Source organism: Diadema antillarum, unplaced genomic scaffold (genome assembly GCF_040938485.1).
Source record: "Diadema antillarum isolate AM-2024a unplaced genomic scaffold, OU_Dant_1.0 seq00001823_RagTag, whole genome shotgun sequence".
Taxonomy (NCBI): domain Eukaryota; kingdom Metazoa; phylum Echinodermata; class Echinoidea; order Diadematoida; family Diadematidae; genus Diadema; species Diadema antillarum.
Window position 1 is genome coordinate 779,010 of NW_027272497.1, and position 20,913 is coordinate 799,922.

General features: G+C 38.0%; 1 protein-coding gene across 1 annotated transcript in view; it reads right to left on the reverse strand.

Moving 5' to 3' along the window:
* The window catches only part of LOC139712589 (ras-related protein Rab-22A-like), a 43,848-nt gene that overhangs the window by 13,664 nt on the left and 9,271 nt on the right, over positions 1-20,913 (reverse strand). The window contains exon 2 of the mRNA XM_071624398.1: positions 2,294-2,373. Coding sequence (XP_071480499.1) covers positions 2,294-2,373 — 80 coding nt within the window. The remainder of the gene's footprint in view (positions 1-2,293; positions 2,374-20,913) is intronic.

Genomic DNA, 20,913 nt, shown 5'->3' on the forward strand with positions numbered 1-20,913 from the left:
TCACTTCAAGTCTAGAGGCTGACATATCAAACTGTAAAATGCAAATGGCACCCACACCACTGATGATTAAGTGTTAGCCATTACTCCCTGGAAACGCTGCCAATAAACAGGCACGGGTCAACTCCCGGACGGACATTGGACATTCATCGTAATGAGTCTAAGTCAGATGTACTACAAGTGTGGGGAGACACTTGTTAACAAGTTCTAGCATTAAAGCTGACAATATACATTATTGAAATTTAAAGCTTGTTCCCCCACCCCAACTCAATCCTACCCTTACCACTCTCTGACCCCGTTTACAGTGCGGGGCTGGGCCGAGCCGCGGCCGAGCCCAGCCTCAATTGCAAGGCCGGGCCCCGCAATTTTGTCCGTTTACACTGCCGGGCTCGGCCGCGCTTTTGATTGAAACCTTTCAATATTTTGTCGTAGTGGCGCTCTGCTTGTAAACAAATGCAATTTGGTATTGTCTGGTTTTCAGACCCTTTGCCAAATGAATTCCGTGGCGACGAAGTCGCCGTTCGGGCAAAGGCCTTTGCCGAAGGAAAGAATCCTTTGCAGGACAAAACCACCTTAAACAATACTAGTTTTCGACGTTGAGGGGGTTAATATCCTGAATAGCGAAAGATACAGGCAGAGGGTTTGGAAGCCAGACTAAAATTGGCCGCGCAATTGGCCGCGCATTTGGCCCAGTTTGCGTTTACACCAAGAAAAGGCCGGGCTCGGCCGCGGCTCGGCCGCGGCCGAGACCACCTCCAGAGCGAGGCCAAATGCGAGGCCAATTTTGGCCTCGCATTTGGCCTTTTGCGCGTTTACACTGAAGCGGGGCTGGGCACGGCCGCGGCCGAGCCGCGGCCGAGCCTCGCACTGTAAACGGGGTCTCTTTTTCTGTGACAACTCTTGTTCTATTTCATGCTCAAAAATCTTCTTCAAACAATGAATGTCCTTTCAATGAATTAAAATTACAAAGTATGCCCATTATTTGACAAAGTTTGCAAAATGGCGTTTAAGTCCAATCATCTTTTTACCATGCATCAGGTCTTAAGGTGAACATCAACAGCATACATTCTTGTAATACACACATTGCTTATTTATCAAATTCTTGCTCTTTTGAAAGAGCAATGAATTTATCTAAACTTGCTTCAGAGGGAAGCTCAATATCAGCAAACCTCAAATGGATGAATTAAATGTTAGATTATGTCAGATGCTGCATGCTGCTCACAGCGGAAGTCGTTGGATCGGCAAAGCTGTTTCACATGTCAAAGTAGCATGGCAATAAAAGAGGAGAGTTTATTGGCATGCGGTTCCTGCGAGAATTCCTGTAAATAATGTCGGGACCATTAATGCCACTGAGCTAATTTTACTATCTGAGTGTAATTCAGTAAAATCACTTCAAGAAATAAGTGTGTGTATGTGTGTGTGTGTGTATCTTATACATGGCATACACATGAGACAAGTAAAGAGCCATAAAATTCAAAAAGCTAACTTTACATTCTGTGTCATGAAGTGCAACTTTACAGACTATTACATTTGGTACTGTGCTCAAGTCGGCTTTTATGAACAGAATGAAATTAGACAGCCACCATATTAACGGTGTCATAAAAAAAAAAAGAAGCTTAGTTATGGGGTGTTAGAGTAACATTATGATTTTACGAAGCACTGGGATTGGTCGCAGGTATAGGAAAACTTTAGAGGAGGTGACATCACAATCTATTGTACCAGCTCTCCCGCTGGTTTTCTACGCAAAAGTTTAATCATCATGTTTATGGTGAAGAATTTTACAACTATGACTTGTTCTCGTATTGGTCATTATAGTGAGGTTATCCTGGAAGACTTTAAAATAATTTGATACAAGGGATGAACCATTCTTATTGATTTCATATCAACAAAGGAAATTAAATGGAGCTTTATTTTAACAGGCCAATATGGGTGACTTGTGAGGTGATAACATCATCATGGTTGCCAATTTGCATAGTAGGTACAGTAGTTGTGACTGATATCACCATTTTGCAAGAAACAGATGAAACAGGAGAAAATTCCATGACTTTCCCTACTGCAGGTCCCATTTTAAAGGAAATCTCTTCCATACTGTTCATATCTGCATTTACTCTCTCTATCAAAGTCATCTTGAAAATGACGAAGAACTTTGCACTCTGAGTGCTGCATAGGGAAAATAGTTGGCACAATGCACCAAGTTCTTCCTCTAAGTTTAGGCATCGATCAATCTCCATCTTTCAACCACAAAGACACTGAAGGTTGGATATCTCTGTGCTGACTTCAAGTTGTTGGCACTTACCCAATTGTTGGCGGAATAGATTCATAGTAGGTATCGCTGACAAATCTCTGGACTATACTGGACTTGCCAACACCGGAGTCCTGTCGGTTAGAAAGACATAATTATATCATAAAATCTGCTTATAACAACAGACAAGAACAAAACAAAAAAGGAAAAACTACATCAAGAAAAGTCCCAACTTATAAACTGGAGACTCCCACTGTCTGGAGCATGATACGGATATTGAATATCAAATACAGTTGAAGTAAATACACACAAATTTGAGGAGACATCAATGTGTCTCCTCTTTGGACTGTGCCATAAATTGGTCATCAAGTGAAATAAAATGCATTTTATGATAAGAACTAGATATATCGCTACGGCTACTGATATGCCTCCGCCATAATGCATGGTTCTCCTAATAGGTCTATAGTACAATGTCTTGACAAAGTGTGATGACAGTTTCACACAATTGGCAAAATATTAAAATGACAGGTTTGACACAAATGTGCTGAATGTTCACTTTCCTAGAACTAGGTTCAATTGGATGAATGATTAAAATGTCAGAGTGCAGGTATTTGGGGAACTGATGATTTTTACTTGACTTTTGACCCTTTTATAAGTTTATGCATTGAGTAATTTTCAAGGTATTGAGATAAAGTATAATTTCAGTATCAAATGGGAAAATAGCATTATCTAAACCTGGCCTTTGACCTTTGACCTCACAGTTCCAAAGAGAATCACTGTTAGGTTGAACATGCATAAATATGTAAGTTTCATGATGATACCTTGAGTTACTTTCGAGATATGGAGGAAAAAGTTTTAGCACTTTCACTTGATCTTTTACCTTTTGACCTTTGACCTTTTGGCAAGAAACTTCCCCAAAAATATATATTGGGTAATACATGCCATACATCAAGTTTAAAAAAAAAACCTTCAGGCATACTGCATTTTAAGGAAAGTAGTGATATTTTGAGGAGTTGACCTTGACCTTTGACCCCCTGACCTTTGACCCATGACCCCCAACTTCCCTAGATAATCACTGCCCATCGGTACAAGCATATATACTAAGTTCCATGAAGATACCTCGAACCATTTGCGAGATATGGAGAAAAACATGAAATTTCAAAAAAAAAATTTCACAAAATAAACCTGTGACCTTTGACCTTTGACCCTGTGACCCTAAAAACCACACAAAGTATCATCCCCCAAGGATATACCCTCATACCAAGTTTGATGTAAAACCACCACACGGTTCTTGAGATATCGACAAAAACAAAACGGGACGGACGGACGTACGGACGTACGGACGGACGGACGGACGGACGGACGGACGGACGGACGGACGACCCGAAAACATAATGCCTCCGGCCACTTCGTTGCGGAGGCATAAAAATACTGTTTGTGGGCAACATCATCATACTTTTAGCTTTGAATGTAAATTCTCAGATTGTGTGCAGCACATATAATTGTGGGAGTATTTGGCCATAAAACTTTTAAATCATTCTGCAATAGTCTGAGGATGACGTTACACAAATGCAAGATTTCATTCCAAATGGAATTTAAAAACCAATAACAACAAATTAATTGTATATCTGTGTACATATGAATAGTTGGAAGAAGGCTTATATCTAGCACTTTTGTGCCAATCTATCCTTTTCTTTATGAAAATAGATCATACAATGTATGAGACCATATCAGCGGCATATTCCATCACTAAAAATGCAAAAATTAGAGTCCCTTGAAACGCATAATGCAATCCTCAGTAGCACAATTACAAGTAATACTCCCTGATAATTTATGGGCTTCAGTTTTCAAGTTAATGTATGAACATTAAAAGGTCCATCAAACTGTTTGGAGCACTTAAAATTACAGATACTCACTTGAGCATTAAATCAGAATGAAATGGCTCGTAAAAAGAAGCAAGTTATTGTCACATTATGCACATTCAAGAACTGGAAAAGGGTTGTATTACACATTAACTGCATTGCTAATAACCAAACAGAGATTTGAACAAGTTGTGATCGAAATCTTTCACTTTTTTTACGCATGAATTGATATATAACTACAACAGGAAATTCATTATATCATACCACTGTAATGATGTCCATATGAAACATTATCATCCTACAGAAGATGCAGATGCTTGTCGATACAGTGGCTTTGAGAAAAGAAAAACATCTAGTAGGAAATATGATTTGGACGACTACATTAAAAATAGCTACAATGTACAGGTTGTAGGCCCTACAGCCCATTTTAATAACAGTAATCAGAAAACTGTATCTTACAACATACTGTATAATAATTTCCATTGACTAGCTGTTAAAGGGCACATAAAGTACATGATAAATTATGGAAATCTTTTCCATGTTAGAGTACTTTTATGTTGTAACATGTCACACCTCTAATTTCTTTGCTGAAATTGTAGCAGAAATCTACCCTAAATTTCCATTGTAACGGGAAACAAAAAAAAAGAAAGAAAAGAGACACATACAATTGTATCCCATGGGGCAAAATTGTTGTATTGCTATAACATAGTATTTTTTTTTTTTTTGAGGGGGAGGGGTTGAAATTACATAATTATTGACTAAACACATGATATTTTCATATTTTTCTGAACAAACTGATGGGAGAGTTAACATTTGATAACACAATCACTTTGGCTAAATTGCATGGTACAAGAGGTTGCAGCCAATAATATTATTCCATAAAATGCACAATGTCAAACTTTCCCAATTTTTGTCACTTTAGGTCTAAATCTTAAAGGAATTTCTATCATCTGTTAAATGTTATTTTGCTCTGTTAGGTACGCATTAATGTAAAGACCACCACACATTACAACTTCCAGTCGCACGATAGCTGTCTTTGGATCCGAAATAAATCACAGAAGTCTCAGAATAAACACACTTGTTTATTTCAGATCCAAAGTCAGTCAGTCGTGTGACTGAAGGTCGTATAGCGTGCAGCAGACTTTAGTCAACTTGACTAAGGTGTTGAATTGCTCTGTAACACCTAAAGATTGTGTGCTTCACCTCTACAGTCTATGATTGTCACACGCATAAACTAAATGACACAATGGTTTCAGTTTTGCATACAACACAGTAGCATCATCTGCAGCTGTACTTCACAAGAACCCCACAGACATAGTACTGTGTGTAATGTCATTTGGATGTTGGTAACAAAATATATGTTGTGTTGAATATGAAATGCAGAGTACAATATAAACACACATACACTTTGTACATGTACATACATCACTTGTATGCTGTACACTTTTAAGTAACATGTTGAAGATAAGTTTCATGTTGAAGCTTTGCAAGTGTACTTTTGGTACCATGCGCACTTTTTTAAACTGTGAAAGAGATCTGAAGTCATTCAATAGGCACTTCTTATTTCATAAGTTTTGCACTTCACATATTGTACACATAAAGCTACCATAAATAAAGGCACTGCACTCATATTGAACTGATATGATAAAGAAAAAAAAAGAAGCTGCCCATCCACTTTCATTCCATTCAGCATACTGTGAAATTAGAAAAATTCACGGCATGAAACTTTCACAAATTGGAACCAATGGCCTGTTTCCCAACGTGAAACGTTTGCAAATTGTCACCGGCATTCAATGCACGGTGTAGACAAAAACCTCTCACGTGCATAATGTCACTTTCTAGAATCCTGGCTCCTTGTAATACTTGTGAAAATTTCACGCACACAAAAATCTCTGGCTATACAGTACATTTCACAGGTTGTGATACATCATTTTGAACAAGCACAGAAAGCTGCAAAGACAGAGATTAGGTCTACAGGTACATACGTACTTGTTCTGTACATGTATCTTGTAAACAATGCTATTGATGATTACATTATTGGTATAAGTTGCATGCACAGCTAACATAAAGATAAGAGCAGCAACAATAATATTGATCATAATTGTCAACATTAAAGGACAAGTTCACCTTCATTAACATAAGGATTGAGAGAATGCAGCAATATTAGTAGAACACATCAGTGAAAGTTTGAGGAAAATTGGACAATTGAAAGATGCAAAAGTTATGAATTTTTAACATTTTTGTGTTGGAACCGCGGGATGAGGAGACTACTAAGGCTCGTGATGTCATATGAGTACAACACTATAAAAAAAAATATAAAGAAAATTCAACATATTTTCACTTTTTTCGCATAATAAAAGAGCACTCGACTTGCCTCTTTCTAAAGGCAATGGGAATAATATTACCCATAACATATGCCAGTAACGTGTCAAGGGAATGAGTACTTTTTTCAAAAGATCAAATTTTTTGAAATTCTCTTTATATTTTCCTTATATTGTTGTATGCATGTGACATCATACACTGCAGTAGTCTTCTCATCCAGCGGTGACTGCACAAAAACTTCAAAAATTCAAAACTTTTGAACAGTTTGTCCGATTTTCCTCAAACTTTCAATGATGTGTTCTACTAATATTGCTACATTCTCTCAATCCTTATGTTAATGAAGGTGAACTTGTCCTTTAAAGACATAATTTACCATTTGAAGATGAAAAAAAAAAAACAGCATTAGTGCATCAAAATAGTTCTGAAATGAGAGTTAAGGATAGAAACAACCACTGTCAAAATTTGAATCTGTATAATCAATGTTAAGTATTGTTGAATATACAAAATGTGAACAATAGGTATAATAAGAATGTTTCCAGACTAAACCGTCTACAGTAATGGTTTATTGAGAAAAAATAGTAATATCTCCTTATATTTTAGGCTTTATAGCCAAAATTTTTTATGGTAGAATGTTTTGTGATACAACAGACCTACACACATGCATCAAATGTGATATCTTGATTTTCTTTTTTTTAATCACTGCTCCCAAAGGTAAACAGGACCTTTAATATCTAATTTAGAGAGCAGCCAAAACAATTGGCACTACATGTATTCTGCATCTGTACTTGTACAGTTTTATGTACACTGTAGGTTGCGGTTCAATGAGCTGTCTGTGCATTGGTTGGTTTACAAAGTACACTACTTGAGTTCACAAAGTGTTTCTGGACCTACTTGTACAGTGTACATGTTAGTTTGCAATTTGGGTCATTACTATTAAACTAGTACTAACCATGAGCACATAAGTATGCAGAGTATTTGTAAGCATTTGGGTTAGAACTGTAAAGCCAGAAACGTTTGCAGCATGAAACTTCCGCGTACTGGAGGCGACAGCCTTTTTTGCGGCATGATACTTTTGTGAATTGTCACTCAAGTGACTGGCATTCAACGCACTGTGTAGAAAAAACAAACAAACAAACTTTTGCGAATCTTGGCTCCTTGTGAAATTCTCAAAAGTTTCATGAATGTGAAAATTTCTGATTTGACAGTATAATCCCCTCCTACTGCATGTACTGTGTACATAAACTCGATATCATAAGTGTCTTACACTGTACATTATGGTGTACACCTACATGTACGATGTACAATGACATACTTTAATATCCTCATGTGTTACAGATTCTAAGAGCACAACTCTAGATCAGTCCACGATGACTTTGCAATTTATGAAGTACTGTAATGTGTATCCCTAACACAAATAGAAGTTTAACTGTGATTCAACTGCAGACATCATAGACAGCTACACAGTGTACAATGATAACTTTGTAGCCACAGCTCAAGACCTGTTCATGACCTTTCAAACTTGGTTTAGACTTTGTCATTGATCCTGCAAAGAGATCTTTATACAGGAAGCATTCTTTCCTGTATATAATAAATACAAGGCAGGTTTGCACCAGACCCTGGGCGACTCGATCTCATGGCTATAAACGTCAGAAGTATTATGTCCTGAAAGGACAGTCTCATATGGACAAACGTCACAATAGAAATGCATGAATTACAGAAATAGGTTCTTGTCGGAATAAATAAATATGGTGGAGTGATTCCACGGACATTCTTTGAAGGAACATCACTGCAGAAATAAGTTTCATGTCAGAATATTGGGGGAGTGAATCAGGATTCTATCATGCAACATAAAGAAGTACAACCAGTACATGTGTAACAAAGACAAGCTTGCACAAAGGAGGAAGCTAAAAGTATGTAAATACTACCTTGAATACATACTCCATAAAATTTTGAGCCAAATCACACCCACACTATGGAAGTTACACTGTACATCATGCAGTATGATTAACAAGTCATTCATACTACATATGTACATGATGTCATATGTACCGGTATAGGCATCCTCAAACAGCCACTTTGATTTAATATTGCTAATTTTTATGTATACTTGGTATGCATGTACAGCATATTATTCCACATATTTTGGACATGACATGTGGAATATTTTTGGTTTCATGCTTCTAAAAATAAACAAAACAAATAAACATTAAGAAGGATCATGTGCAGACATGGTGTGTAGCATTAGATGTACATGTACAACTTGGTTATGAAATTTAGATGTTGTAAGCAGAGCATAATAAATATAAAGTAGTACTGAAAGGAGGAAACGCTAGCAATCATAGTTCTCTTGTCAAATTGAGCGGAGTTGACTCAATAGGGTAATTAAGGGGCTTCCTTATTTTGTAGTTGAGGTTTGACTTCCTGCATGCTTTGCTGTGATTTGAGGCACCACTTATCTGCTCTCCCTAGCAACCGTTGCTAGTCTGTGGTGGCCAATCTACAATTTGCATCTTCAGGCACTGACCGAATATGTAAAGCCCTAAGGCAATGTTTCCGACTCCGTTCCACGCGTCCGTGTAACACCGCAACACTCCTTGAACATTTAGGCGCATGGTTTGTGCAAAGCCCTCTGGCAAAGAGACTCATACAAACAGACTTCGACTTCAGGATCATCTTGTAATGATAATACAGGTTGAAAAACATCTAAAGCTATCTCTCAATATCAGCTAGCAACCACAAAAAGTAAAGTGAGAATGTTCATACAGATATGAACTCACCGCATCTTCTTTAAATAACAACACAGATTGTGAATAACAAAGTGTATTGAACAAAATTCATCGTCAACACTATAATTGTATTTGTATCGATTTTCACACAAGTTGAATATGAAGTGTTCTGTATGAGCTGATTTTTTTGCGAGAGTTTATTAATTTTCACAAATTTCACAAATCATTGCTGAACCGCGAATTTAAAGGGGTGGTATAATTTGGGTTGATATGGGGATAAATTTGGGGCTAATTCTGGTTCTACAGTGTACTGTACGGTCATAAGCTTTTCATTGTTCAGTTGTTTCATTTTTGTTTGTTTGTTTGTTTGTTTGTTTGTTTTTTACTTAAGTTTCTATGGTTGGAGGAAGCAGATGGTTTGCTGCTATGCTAGGCTAATATTCTCTATCTGGTACCACCAGAATTCAAAGCATATTGCATAGAATTTGAAGAATATCATCATTATTATCTGATATCCACACAAACAGCATATGACAGTCACATACAGGTGTAATAACAAAACCTCAGTGTTCGTGTAGGCCTACATGTGCACACTTGCATGGGTACATGGATGTTCTTTACAGTGAAAAGAGCAGACAAAACTGCTTCTCAAATACACTTTGTATTAATTAAATGTGTCATCACTTGTAATATGAGGTCAAAGTGTGTGAGATCCTTGTCTGCTCTGATTTGTTTGTTATGTACAGTCTTGCATCGAAGGGGGTGTACAAGTGAGCACAGCATCTTTGCTTTTGGGTGTGTTTTATGTACACAGATTTGCATTAATGTGCACTGCATGTTTCTTCCATGTCCACCAACAGGTATGTATATAATGGTCAATTTCAAAGCAAAGACGGCTTAAGTACATGTTGTAGTCATTCATTCCTGTTTTTTTATTGCAAAATACATGCACACTGTAAGACCTACATTAGGAGCAGTACACAAAAAGAAAATGAAGAGAATAGTATCATGTACACAAACTGAATGCCCTTTTACATGCAATCATACTACTACAAGCTTATCAGGTTTGTAATTCAAAATATATGTTCTACAGTAATTAATATCAATCACTAACACTAACAGTATGCACTCACTGCAAGATGAGTGTACTCCCATGCACCTCAATTTCTTTCGCTATAAATGACAGTAATAATGATATGGATGATAATGATAATTACAATCACAATCCTGATCGTGATCATAATCACAATCATACTCATGAGGGTCCACAAGCAGACTTACTGAACAGTATACATTAGTATTTTGAAGAAAAATAATCACTAAATCACAAATGTACTGTAACATGAAAAAAAGTTTACATCACCAGTCACCATCAAACATACTTGTATACAGACTGTAAAATTTGTATTTTGCGAACATCTTGAATGCTGAATGCCTGTGATCGAGGCAGTGGCATAAAATTCAAGCCTACATTACGTTGTACCATGTGCTCTAGCTGGAATGCATTAACCCATTGAGGATGGCCTGATTTTGCTTGAACACGCATTTCCCACACCTGCCTTATGTAGTATACTCGGGACTCATCTTCAACGAGTTAAAGATCTACAACTATTTGTGGAATCTGCAAATTGGCAACACACCAACACTTTTACTAGTAGTAGGGCACTAAAGTAAGCTGGAGATTACAGCATTACTTCCACTTTCCCTCTTCAACTTCCCCATCCACCTCCACAGCACAACTGCCCACACTTTCCGCGAAACCTTCACCCCTGTACTTCCACCAGGAAGTCTCTTCAAGTTTCCGACACTCCCATAATAGCTTTTCCTCCACAATGACATTTGCGAGCCAACACATGAATCACACACACTACTCAGCGGATACAGTAAGTGCTACAAATAAAATTTACAAACTGCATAAAAAGATTTAAAGGACAAGTTCACCTTCATAAACATAAGGATTGAGAAAATGCAACAATATTAGTAGAACACATCAGTGAAAGTTTGAGGAAAATTGGACAATCGATGCAAAAGTTATGAATTTTTAAAATTTTTGTGTTGGAACCGCTGGATGAGGAGACTACTACAGCTTGTGAGTCATATGCGTACAACAGTATAAAGAAAATGTAAAAGAAAATTCAACATATTTTCACTTTTTTCGCATAATAAAAGAGCTTTTGACTTGCCTCTTTCTAAAGGCAGGGGGAATAATATTACCCATAACATTTGTCGGTAACGAGTCAGGAAAATGTGTACTTTTTTCAAAAGATGGCATTTTGTGAAATTCTCTTTATATTTTCCTTATATTGTTGTACGCATGTGACATCTAAGTTATTCATACACTGGAGTAGTCTTCTCATCCAGCGGTTACTGCACAAAAACTTCAAAAATTCATAACTTTTGAACGGATTGTCTGATTTTCCTCAAACTTTCAATGATGTGTTCTACTAATATTGCTACATTCTCTCAATCCTTATGTTTATGAAGGTGAACTTGTCCTTTAAGACTCAATAAATATGAGCCAGCAGCAATTGTGTAGATCATAAAATATTACACACACTCTCAGACTTCAGTTGATATTGTGACAACTTGCAAGGGCACTACTTGGTAAAGGACTTTGTTTTTGCTATCATTACTATTAGTACACAACACAAATCATATAATATCCCATAGCACTGCTATTTTCACAATCTCTGAAATTCCTACCGACTCCATAAAAGGACAATATTTGTGCAATATTTTGCCTGCTTGACACTCCTTACAGGGGAATTCCCGGCCATTTTTAAGTCAGTCTGAAAAAGACAGAATAAAATATGACAAGTACAGAAGTGAACATTAATTTGGTCAAAATCAAACTAATAGTAAAGAAGTTCTAATTCCAATAATTTGCTAATTATTGTTTAACAGTTCTTGGACAGATGATATAAATTCGCACATGATGTAATCACCTCACAATTTTCCATTGATCACATACAAAAAATGACAGAAATTTAATTTTTCTGTTTAATACAAGTGTAAAACATAATGATATTCCTAATTGAATAACTTCAAAATAATGATCAGTCAGTTATATCAGGATTTGAGACTGGGGCATAATGGCACTTGAATGAAAAAATGGAAATTTCAATAATTTATACATGTACAAACAACCTATGGCAAGTTGTGAGGGGATGGCATTATCAATGTTTGCATATTTGTACTGACTGATCAAGAACTGTTTCGGGGAGAAAATAGCAAAACTTCAAAATTTCATAACTTCTTTACTTTTATCATCCGATTTTAGATCAAATTTTCACTGTTGTACAACAAATCTTGTATACTCCTTTTTTTTTCTGATGAACTTTCCACAGCACAAGATTCCCCTTTACTGATACAAACATCACTCATTTTAATCAATGTAATCATTGTAGCACAAGCCAAATGTAGAACATTCATACAGACCTGCTTGAAGTGCTTGCTCAATAATCGTGAATATCCATGAAATTAAAATCGCATGAAATTCATCTCACCCAGCCAAGCGCATAAAATTGATCAGGCATAAATTTCCGCCCAAACAGTATACAAACATCTCTCTCAGCCAGGTAAAAAGCCACTGCAGAAAAATGGCTGTTACTTTTACAATAGTTTTCCCTCATTAAGCTCCTGATGCATTTTTTTTCTTTCTTTTTTTATTGCCAAGGAACATCAATGAATATTGTCCCTTGCTGGGAGAATGTTATTTCAGTGATCTAGAGTGGGATGTCAATTTCGTTGAACTTTCTGGGACTTAAAGTGCGGAGTTTCAGAGGAAGGCTAGCAGAAATAACACCAAAAACTTAATAATGTAAAAGAATAATTGATCAAATAATACTGCACACTGGCTTGATAATGAATTCTAATGGTCAGGTGAAAACTTTTAAAGTTATGAAGAAGCATTATGATTTCAGCGAGTTCCAGAACCATTATCTCGTACTTGCCTATCAAGTGAATGTTCTTCAATGATGCCAATGATTAAACTTACTTCTGGGTCAAATCTGAACATCAATTTTTCATTTAACATTTGAAAGCGTACTTAGCCAAAAACTGGATAACAACATGAAAAACAGATAGGGTGATACTTGTACATATATGCCAGTATTCATACTGATAATGTTTGGGGTAAAAGTATCTTGACAAAGTAAAAAAAAAAAAATACTCTCTATTCAAGACCCAAAGCACTATACTACATGCATTAAGAAAGTACCCTGGTAGTTTGATTAATTGACTAGGGAATCTATAATGTATTGATTTTACACAAAAGCATTCACATTTCCTTGGATATGAATTTCAAGAATCGTAACAATATTGCAGTTTTAATTTGTCATTTGGCCACAAATAGCCTCGCACTCCCAGTGATACAGCAATTTTTGAAACACATCTCCCTTGAGGACTGGAGTCCTCTCACATCTCACATCCTGTACAGGGAACTGCTTGCATCAAGGCTTCTTGTGGAATCATTAATCATTACTCTTATTATATTGTACAAGCAACTATGACAAACACTGTAACATACCCACTTGTGCATTTAAAGACCTTGTATGAATGAAGGCACAATGTAATGTACAGCATTTAAACAATCAGAGTGCAGTAACTCCTAGCTGGTTTTAGTCTTAGGAGGCCCTCACATTGAAGCGAAGTATTTGTGGTGAAATAAGTCTAGGATTGGCCACAAATAGCCTCGGACTCCCAACACACAAAGACCTGCGATGTCTCTAGGCCCCATCATAGTAGCTTATAAATAGGCTACTCCGATGCGACGGCAGATAAAGAGAACCGCAAAACGCCTTTGTCTCTGGTCAATCCTGCTCTTCAAATATGAATATACGGCTTGTGATAAATGATCATGCTTCCCTTGTGACTGGCAAGTTGATGTTTTACGTCACACTTCATTACAAGTCATCTGTGACGTCCTCCTCTTGCTAATTGCATCTCTTTTTGCAGGGTACTATTTTGTTGTTCTTCTTCTTTCATGACTCATCCACGAGGCCGAGCTGCCCACGCTGGGGGGCTGCTCACAGAGCCAGCTAAGAATCATCAGCCGACGTTATGATGTCAAACGGGGAACTGCCGCTCATTTGTTGGGGGAAATCGTCCGCCGGGCAAGCTACACCCCCACAATATTTGGCGTTTTAATTGAGCCCACGGTCTCTCTCCCTCATTTGTCTACGACGAGGACCTTGTAAAAGTTGTACCCTTTGTGCGGGCTGGACAAAGAGGCTTATGGGGATCAAGCGAGAGCTAATTTCGAGATGGCAATGTGTCACACTCTCTGTACGTCACTAGACCCTGCCGAGGATTTGGGACTAATTTGAAAATTGTCTTCAATCTATTTTAAAGTGTGGGACTTCCATTCTGGCAGGTGTGATGACAACTATACGTATGAACATAAGATTTTTAAAGTTCACAACTTGCACCGTGAGTTCATTTTCTCCACGTGGGTGAACAAAGACATGCTTGCTGCGATGTCACTGAACTAACTTGTGTAACTACTTTGTACAGCATGATTGAAGAGCTTACAACGCAATGTACAGTGCACATGATGCACTGTTCTTTTAAACTTCCTCTTTGAATGCAAGTGCAATCTTTATGGTATCTTACTTGGAAAAGTAAAATGTATTAACTTAAATGACAGATAACAGGGTCTGTGGAACGTTTTTAGGGTGCATGACAATGGGGTGTCAAGGGTCAATGTATAATGTACCACATACAGTGTTGCACACACACACACACACACAAAGCAGAAATTGAAAACCCTTTTAGGTGTTCTACATTCAACTGTCATCATGCAGGAAAACAATGACATATAAGTGGGGGGGGGGGGGGCAAAAAACCCCAACAAAACAACAAAGTAGTAAACTTGCTTAAAACTTTAAATAAGTGGATCCTCACATATTTCTGCAAGTCATCACTTGGGACACAAAGTGTAGGGCTTTGTTCAGTCACTGCAGCAATGCATTTTTTTTTCTTTTTGCCAAAACTCTGCAACAATGGGGTAAAGATGGTTTTGTGCCGGACCTAGATTTCATCCTGGGGAAACGAGGAAATTAAGTTGTTGAAAGAGACTGTGAGGTCTCAAGTTGTGGCATTCATGGTTTGCAATGTAATAAAGCCTTTTCCTCTGACCCAAGTGTCACTTCTATGTCCCCTAAACTTACCGCAAAGACTGACCGCTTTAACCATAGCCCAGTATCACAGCTGTGAGGTCCATCTCTACACTCTTGACACTAAACAACTTGGAAAGATCATTGTACAAATTTGCATCTTGTACACGAGTGTATCCTAGTCTTTGCTATCCCGAGCTGTCTTTGACCCGGCTTGGATCATGAAAGTTAAAGTCCAGGAAGCTAAATGACAAGAGGGGAAGAGATATTATCAATGAAATATCAAATGCAGTACAATGTAGATGCCAAATATTTCACAGGCATATTAATATTGCTTGTCAGAAATCAGAAGTTTTCAGACAATTTTACAGCTGGTTCATTTCACACGCAGACAAACCTATCAACAGAACACAGTAACATTGTGGTCGGGAAAGACCACAAAGGAGAGAAAAAGGTCATAATTCTGTTGAATCAGGAGCTAACAGAGTGATTTCCAACTGAAATCATGAAATGGGCCCACCACTGTACATACTCATAACGTTAGGTGTTCCAATTGTAAAATATTTCTCCTCCCCACTACTACCTGTAAATTCAAGTAAAAGTGTTCACATGTTTTCTGACCGCCGCTGTACATGCCTAAAATGTACTAGTAATGCCATCCAAGGAATGAAAGCAAATGTTGTACTGCTTGCATGCTCTCAGCATTATACATACTATTAAATGTAGGTGTACAAAGTGCATACTGTTCTTGCATGTGCACATTATGTCCCTAATTCACGAAGGTGGTACAAATGAAACCATGGTTTAAACCATGGACAAAAACCATGGAGCGCCAAGTGTCGCATGGAATATTTCGTTACGAAATCAGTCATTTCGTCGATGAAATGATTATTTTGTAGCAAAATGACAACATTTTGTAACTAAATGAACATTTCGTCCACGAAATGACAATTTCGTTAAAAAAATGGTTATTTTGTCGACGAAATGACCAATTTCGTAACGAAATATTCCGTGCGACACTTGGCGCTCCATAGTGTTTGTCCATGGTTTAAACCATGGTTTCATTTGTACCACCTTCGTGAATTCGGGCCTATGTGTACATCGATATCTACATAGTAGGCTAGGCATCTGCTACAGCTGCTGCCTGCCCACAATGCATGTATTGTACCTGGGAGGTGAGCTCACCTCCCTGATTGTACACACTATACATCCATCACAAGGCTCTTATCGGTAGATTTGAATATTTTTGATCCCACAAATTTCACCGAACCCCCCCCCCCACCAAAAAAAAAACCCAAACAAACAAACACAAAACTGTTGAATGTTCAGCATCTTTGTACAAAATGTTTACATCTGCAACTGAAACAGTACTTATACAATGTACACTGTACAATTGTAGATGAGATGCAGTCTCCAAGCCATCATTAATTACACTTTACTATACAGTGCAACCGCATTTTAACGAACGCGATTATCACGAAATTCCAGTTCTAACAAAATAAAAATTCAGGCCCCAACATTATCCTCTCTTTGTTTTTTATTGTTCATTTGTTCGTTTATGATGAAATTTCAATATACAATGTATAACAAAAGAAAACTGCCAGTCCCGAGTCCACTGTACTGTACATACTTTGTAGAAGCAAGCTGTAAATATGATTGTTAGAGATCTAATGCCAACGTCTCTCCCACTATGGGGAGAGTTTCTGGCAAAGGCCCTCTCATTATACAATAGATCATTGTAAATTACCACGTAACTATAAGAAAAGGGAGAAATTGGGTAGGAGGAAGTCTACCAATCAGCAGAGATCTCTTTAAAGAAGCCCTTCGATGTTTCACACTAATAGCCCATTAACAAATCTGGCAGTAAGTCCAATCGATCAATGTCCATTTTGCCCATCCTAGGTCCAATTATGGAACTCATCAAGGTCTATCATTTCCCAAATCAGGGTAAACAGGGTCACTGGCATAAATCAAGACATTGTTCAATCCTAGCACCATTGTGATATTGTTTGCCCAATGGGTTGAATGTTGTCATGACTTTGTATTGTATCACTTTTCCCAATTGTGTATCATATAAAGGGAAGCTCTTCAGCTCTATTGGAATGCACTTTGCCCATTCTACTCCCCAAAATGTACAAAGGCATTTACAAATTCAACAATTGTATACATGTGAAAAACTCCCTCAAAATCAATCTATTGATCAAACATGCAAAACAGACACATTTAGTCTACCAAATGCACATATTTAATAAGTTTCAATCAAAAACCACATAAGCCACAAGGGACATGTTAGAGAGTCACAAAAAACATGCATTCTGTGAATCAAATGTTATACAGTGTATTATCCCTTTCCACTATTAAAAGGCAGAAGTCTGTTTTGTATAATGGTACCAATTTTTGCAATGCTCTTGATCCCAGATTAAGATTGTTAATATCAAAATGCTTATACATTCAAATGATTTCTCTCATTTATTTTCCTTTAGATAAGTCAATATTGTGTATTGATCAAATTGTTTTGTTTTCTTTGCCTCTCTCTTTTTTGTCAGTATTTCCTGTAATTCACTACTATAATGCCACATATTGTGCGTACACTATTTTTGATACTGAATGCATTTTGCCTGTGTTTTGTTTTCAATCTTAGAACATCACTTATGTCAAGCCTTTCTTCATAATTTGACTGGCACATTATGTACAATTTACAGGTTTCTATTACAATGTCATTATCTACCAGGTATACTTGCTAATAACTCAAACATACAGCATGTAATTGAATTAAAATTGAACCCTACAACATTTTGCGATTATCTTTATGAAAACAGCTCCCTGTCAATAAAAAAAATTGTACAAAATAAAACAAACAAATGAAAAAAAAACATTAGATTTTGGCAGTCAATCTCTGGCCACTGCTCGTGGGAAATTTTCATGTTGAGAATGTACACATGTAATTCACCTTGGCATACTATAGGGCTTTTTACACTTGTAAATTTTTGCTTAGCCCCGGACTATCGGTGGGGCTAAGGGGGGGCCTTAGCCCCACCGTTGGTACGGGACTATCCTTAGCCCACTTTCTGTTTACACTCGTTTTTGCCAAAGTGGGCTAGCCCCACCGATAGTACGGTACTATCTGGCCCTGCAAAATAGCAGGGGTTAGCACCGCAATTGCGGTGCCAAGCAAGTGAGTGTAAACAGAACGAAAAAATAATCCTGGGCTAAGCGACGGAGACGAAGTCCGACCCTCACTGACCAATCAGAAACGAGGCAATCAAGTGCTGCCGGTGCGTGCGTGTACGTGTACAGTACACAGCGTAATTATGAATATTCATGTGGTTTGGAAAGTCCGGGGCTAAGAAATACGAGTGTAAAAAGGTCAGTTTTCTCCTTAGCCCCGGACAAGAGATAGTACGGGACTAATTGGCGAGTGTAAAAAGCTGAAAAAATTGGTACGGGACTAACGATAGTCCTGGGTCAGAGAAAGTCCGGGGTTAAGAAACACAAGTGTAAAAAGCCCTTATGAGTACCGGTAACCACAGAAGGGGAGCTAAACTTGTGTGTGTAGAAATATACCATGATACAGCCGCTGTGGTGAAACCAATACACTTCCAAGGTAAGTTTTAAAGACCCAGTAGTGCGGGTAGCCCAATGAATCAATCTTCGGCTGCGTTTACACGTGTACAACTTGAGAGAGAGAATCATGTTTCAAAATGTGTTTGGAATGGTGTTTGCCAAACATGGTTTGAAACGCGATTCTTGGGGTGCCACGTTTATCTAGTACCGGTACCCATCATCAAACTGCAATTCAAGTGTTGTCACTGCGCAGGCTGCTTTGTGTAGTTCAACCCGAGAAGCAGCTCTGGTCAACTGAGGCCTGTGTTGTAACCTGTGGGGTGTACATACTGCACATGGAAGGTGACCTTGGCAGCTCGAAGAAATGCGTTTCAAAAGAGCAATGCGTTTATCTACTCTCAGAAAGACAATTATGGTCTCAAAAGCGTTTCAAATCACCCTTTGAATGACACTTCAAATTGGCGTTTTGAAACGTGTTTGAAAACACAGTTCCATTTATCTACATTGTATCATCCAAAAATGCCTCAAACGCGTTTAGGATCTTGATTCTGCCTTGACCGCAGAAATTTTGTAGATATTTAAATGCACCCTTCATTTGATGCCCACTGGAGTACATTCGAAAACCACGAGTATTCACGTCAGTACAAAATTTGTGCATCGAAGCATGCGCTTATCAGTGACCATCGACTCCAGTCAATATTCTTCAGCTGTGTGTGTGTGTGTACATACATGTACTCTAAATAAATAAAGCTGTACACATTCGTTACAGGGATTCTCTAATTCAAATACTGGCATACTTTGTATGCGTGCTGGGCCAGCCTTTGCACTTGATGGTATTGCCACAATACTGTGCAGGGGTCTTTAATACAGTACTCTCCGCATAATCGGGAAGGCTCAGGCAGAGCATTTCTTACCCGATTAAGCGGAGTACCCGATTAACAGAAGAACACGTCTCATTCACAATTGACACACACAATGTGTATGTACACACATGCATTGTATGCTTAACACGCGTGCTTGCAATGCACATTTTACATGCATACTGTATACGCTATATATTTCGCGGGGGTTTTATTTTCGCGAATTTCGCGAGTCGGGAGCTATTCGCGAAATTAACAACACGCGAAAATATTACCTTCCAAAATGAATCCCTTGCCTTGATGATACAAACATTTCAGTACTAGTATACCATGTCACGGCTTACCGAACAGACCATACTGGCTAAGCTTGTTTACGCACGTCCACGTCTACTTACGAATACTGTAGAGAGCCAATCCGTTATCGCAAGGGGACCACTCGTCAGAAATCTAGCACGATGGACTTAACCACTTCAAAAATGTTGAATTCTAACTTACTAGTTCGCAGAGTTTGACAAGTCTTTTTCATGCAGTGTATAACTAGTATCATTCTTATTTGCTAGTAAGTTGAGAATTCACACTTTCTTTGCCACTTCATATTTTCTCCCCAATCGCGAATTTAACCACTCGCGAAAATGTGTGACAGCGGCAATTCGCGAAAATTTATGTACGCGAAAATTATAGCGTATACAGTATTACATGTACCTTACACTTGCTCAGTCACGAGCAATATTATGGGCAAATATGTCTGCAGAAAACTTTGTCGTTTGACTATAGACTCCTCGCTAACACGCAGGCGTTTTCCGAAATGAACACATCTCTTTGCGTGCACTAGTCATGTAGAACCTCGGGTTACTTTTCGATAAAGTGACTGGGGAAAAGAAAAAATATGGAGCTGGTGAATGGCCTGTTGCAAACTTCTCGTATTGTGAATGTTGTTGCAGAGCAAGGGAGGAGCGCAAGTGTGTTCAACCCCTGTCTGTCTATGCAGTTGTGAGTGCCAGCTACATGTGTAATGTTCGTTTACATACTAGGTGGCAAGGCGCAGTACTGGTACATGTGTGTTCATGTTTAATCACTCCGCAAATGATCGGTCTTCTTTGCAAAACAAGCAGAGAATGCGATAAGCCGTGGAAAATTTGACATTCATGATTTCTTAAAAGTTTTTATCTGCAATAAAATGTGGGTAGAAGTTAGATAAGAAGAGAATTATTTACCCATTTATGC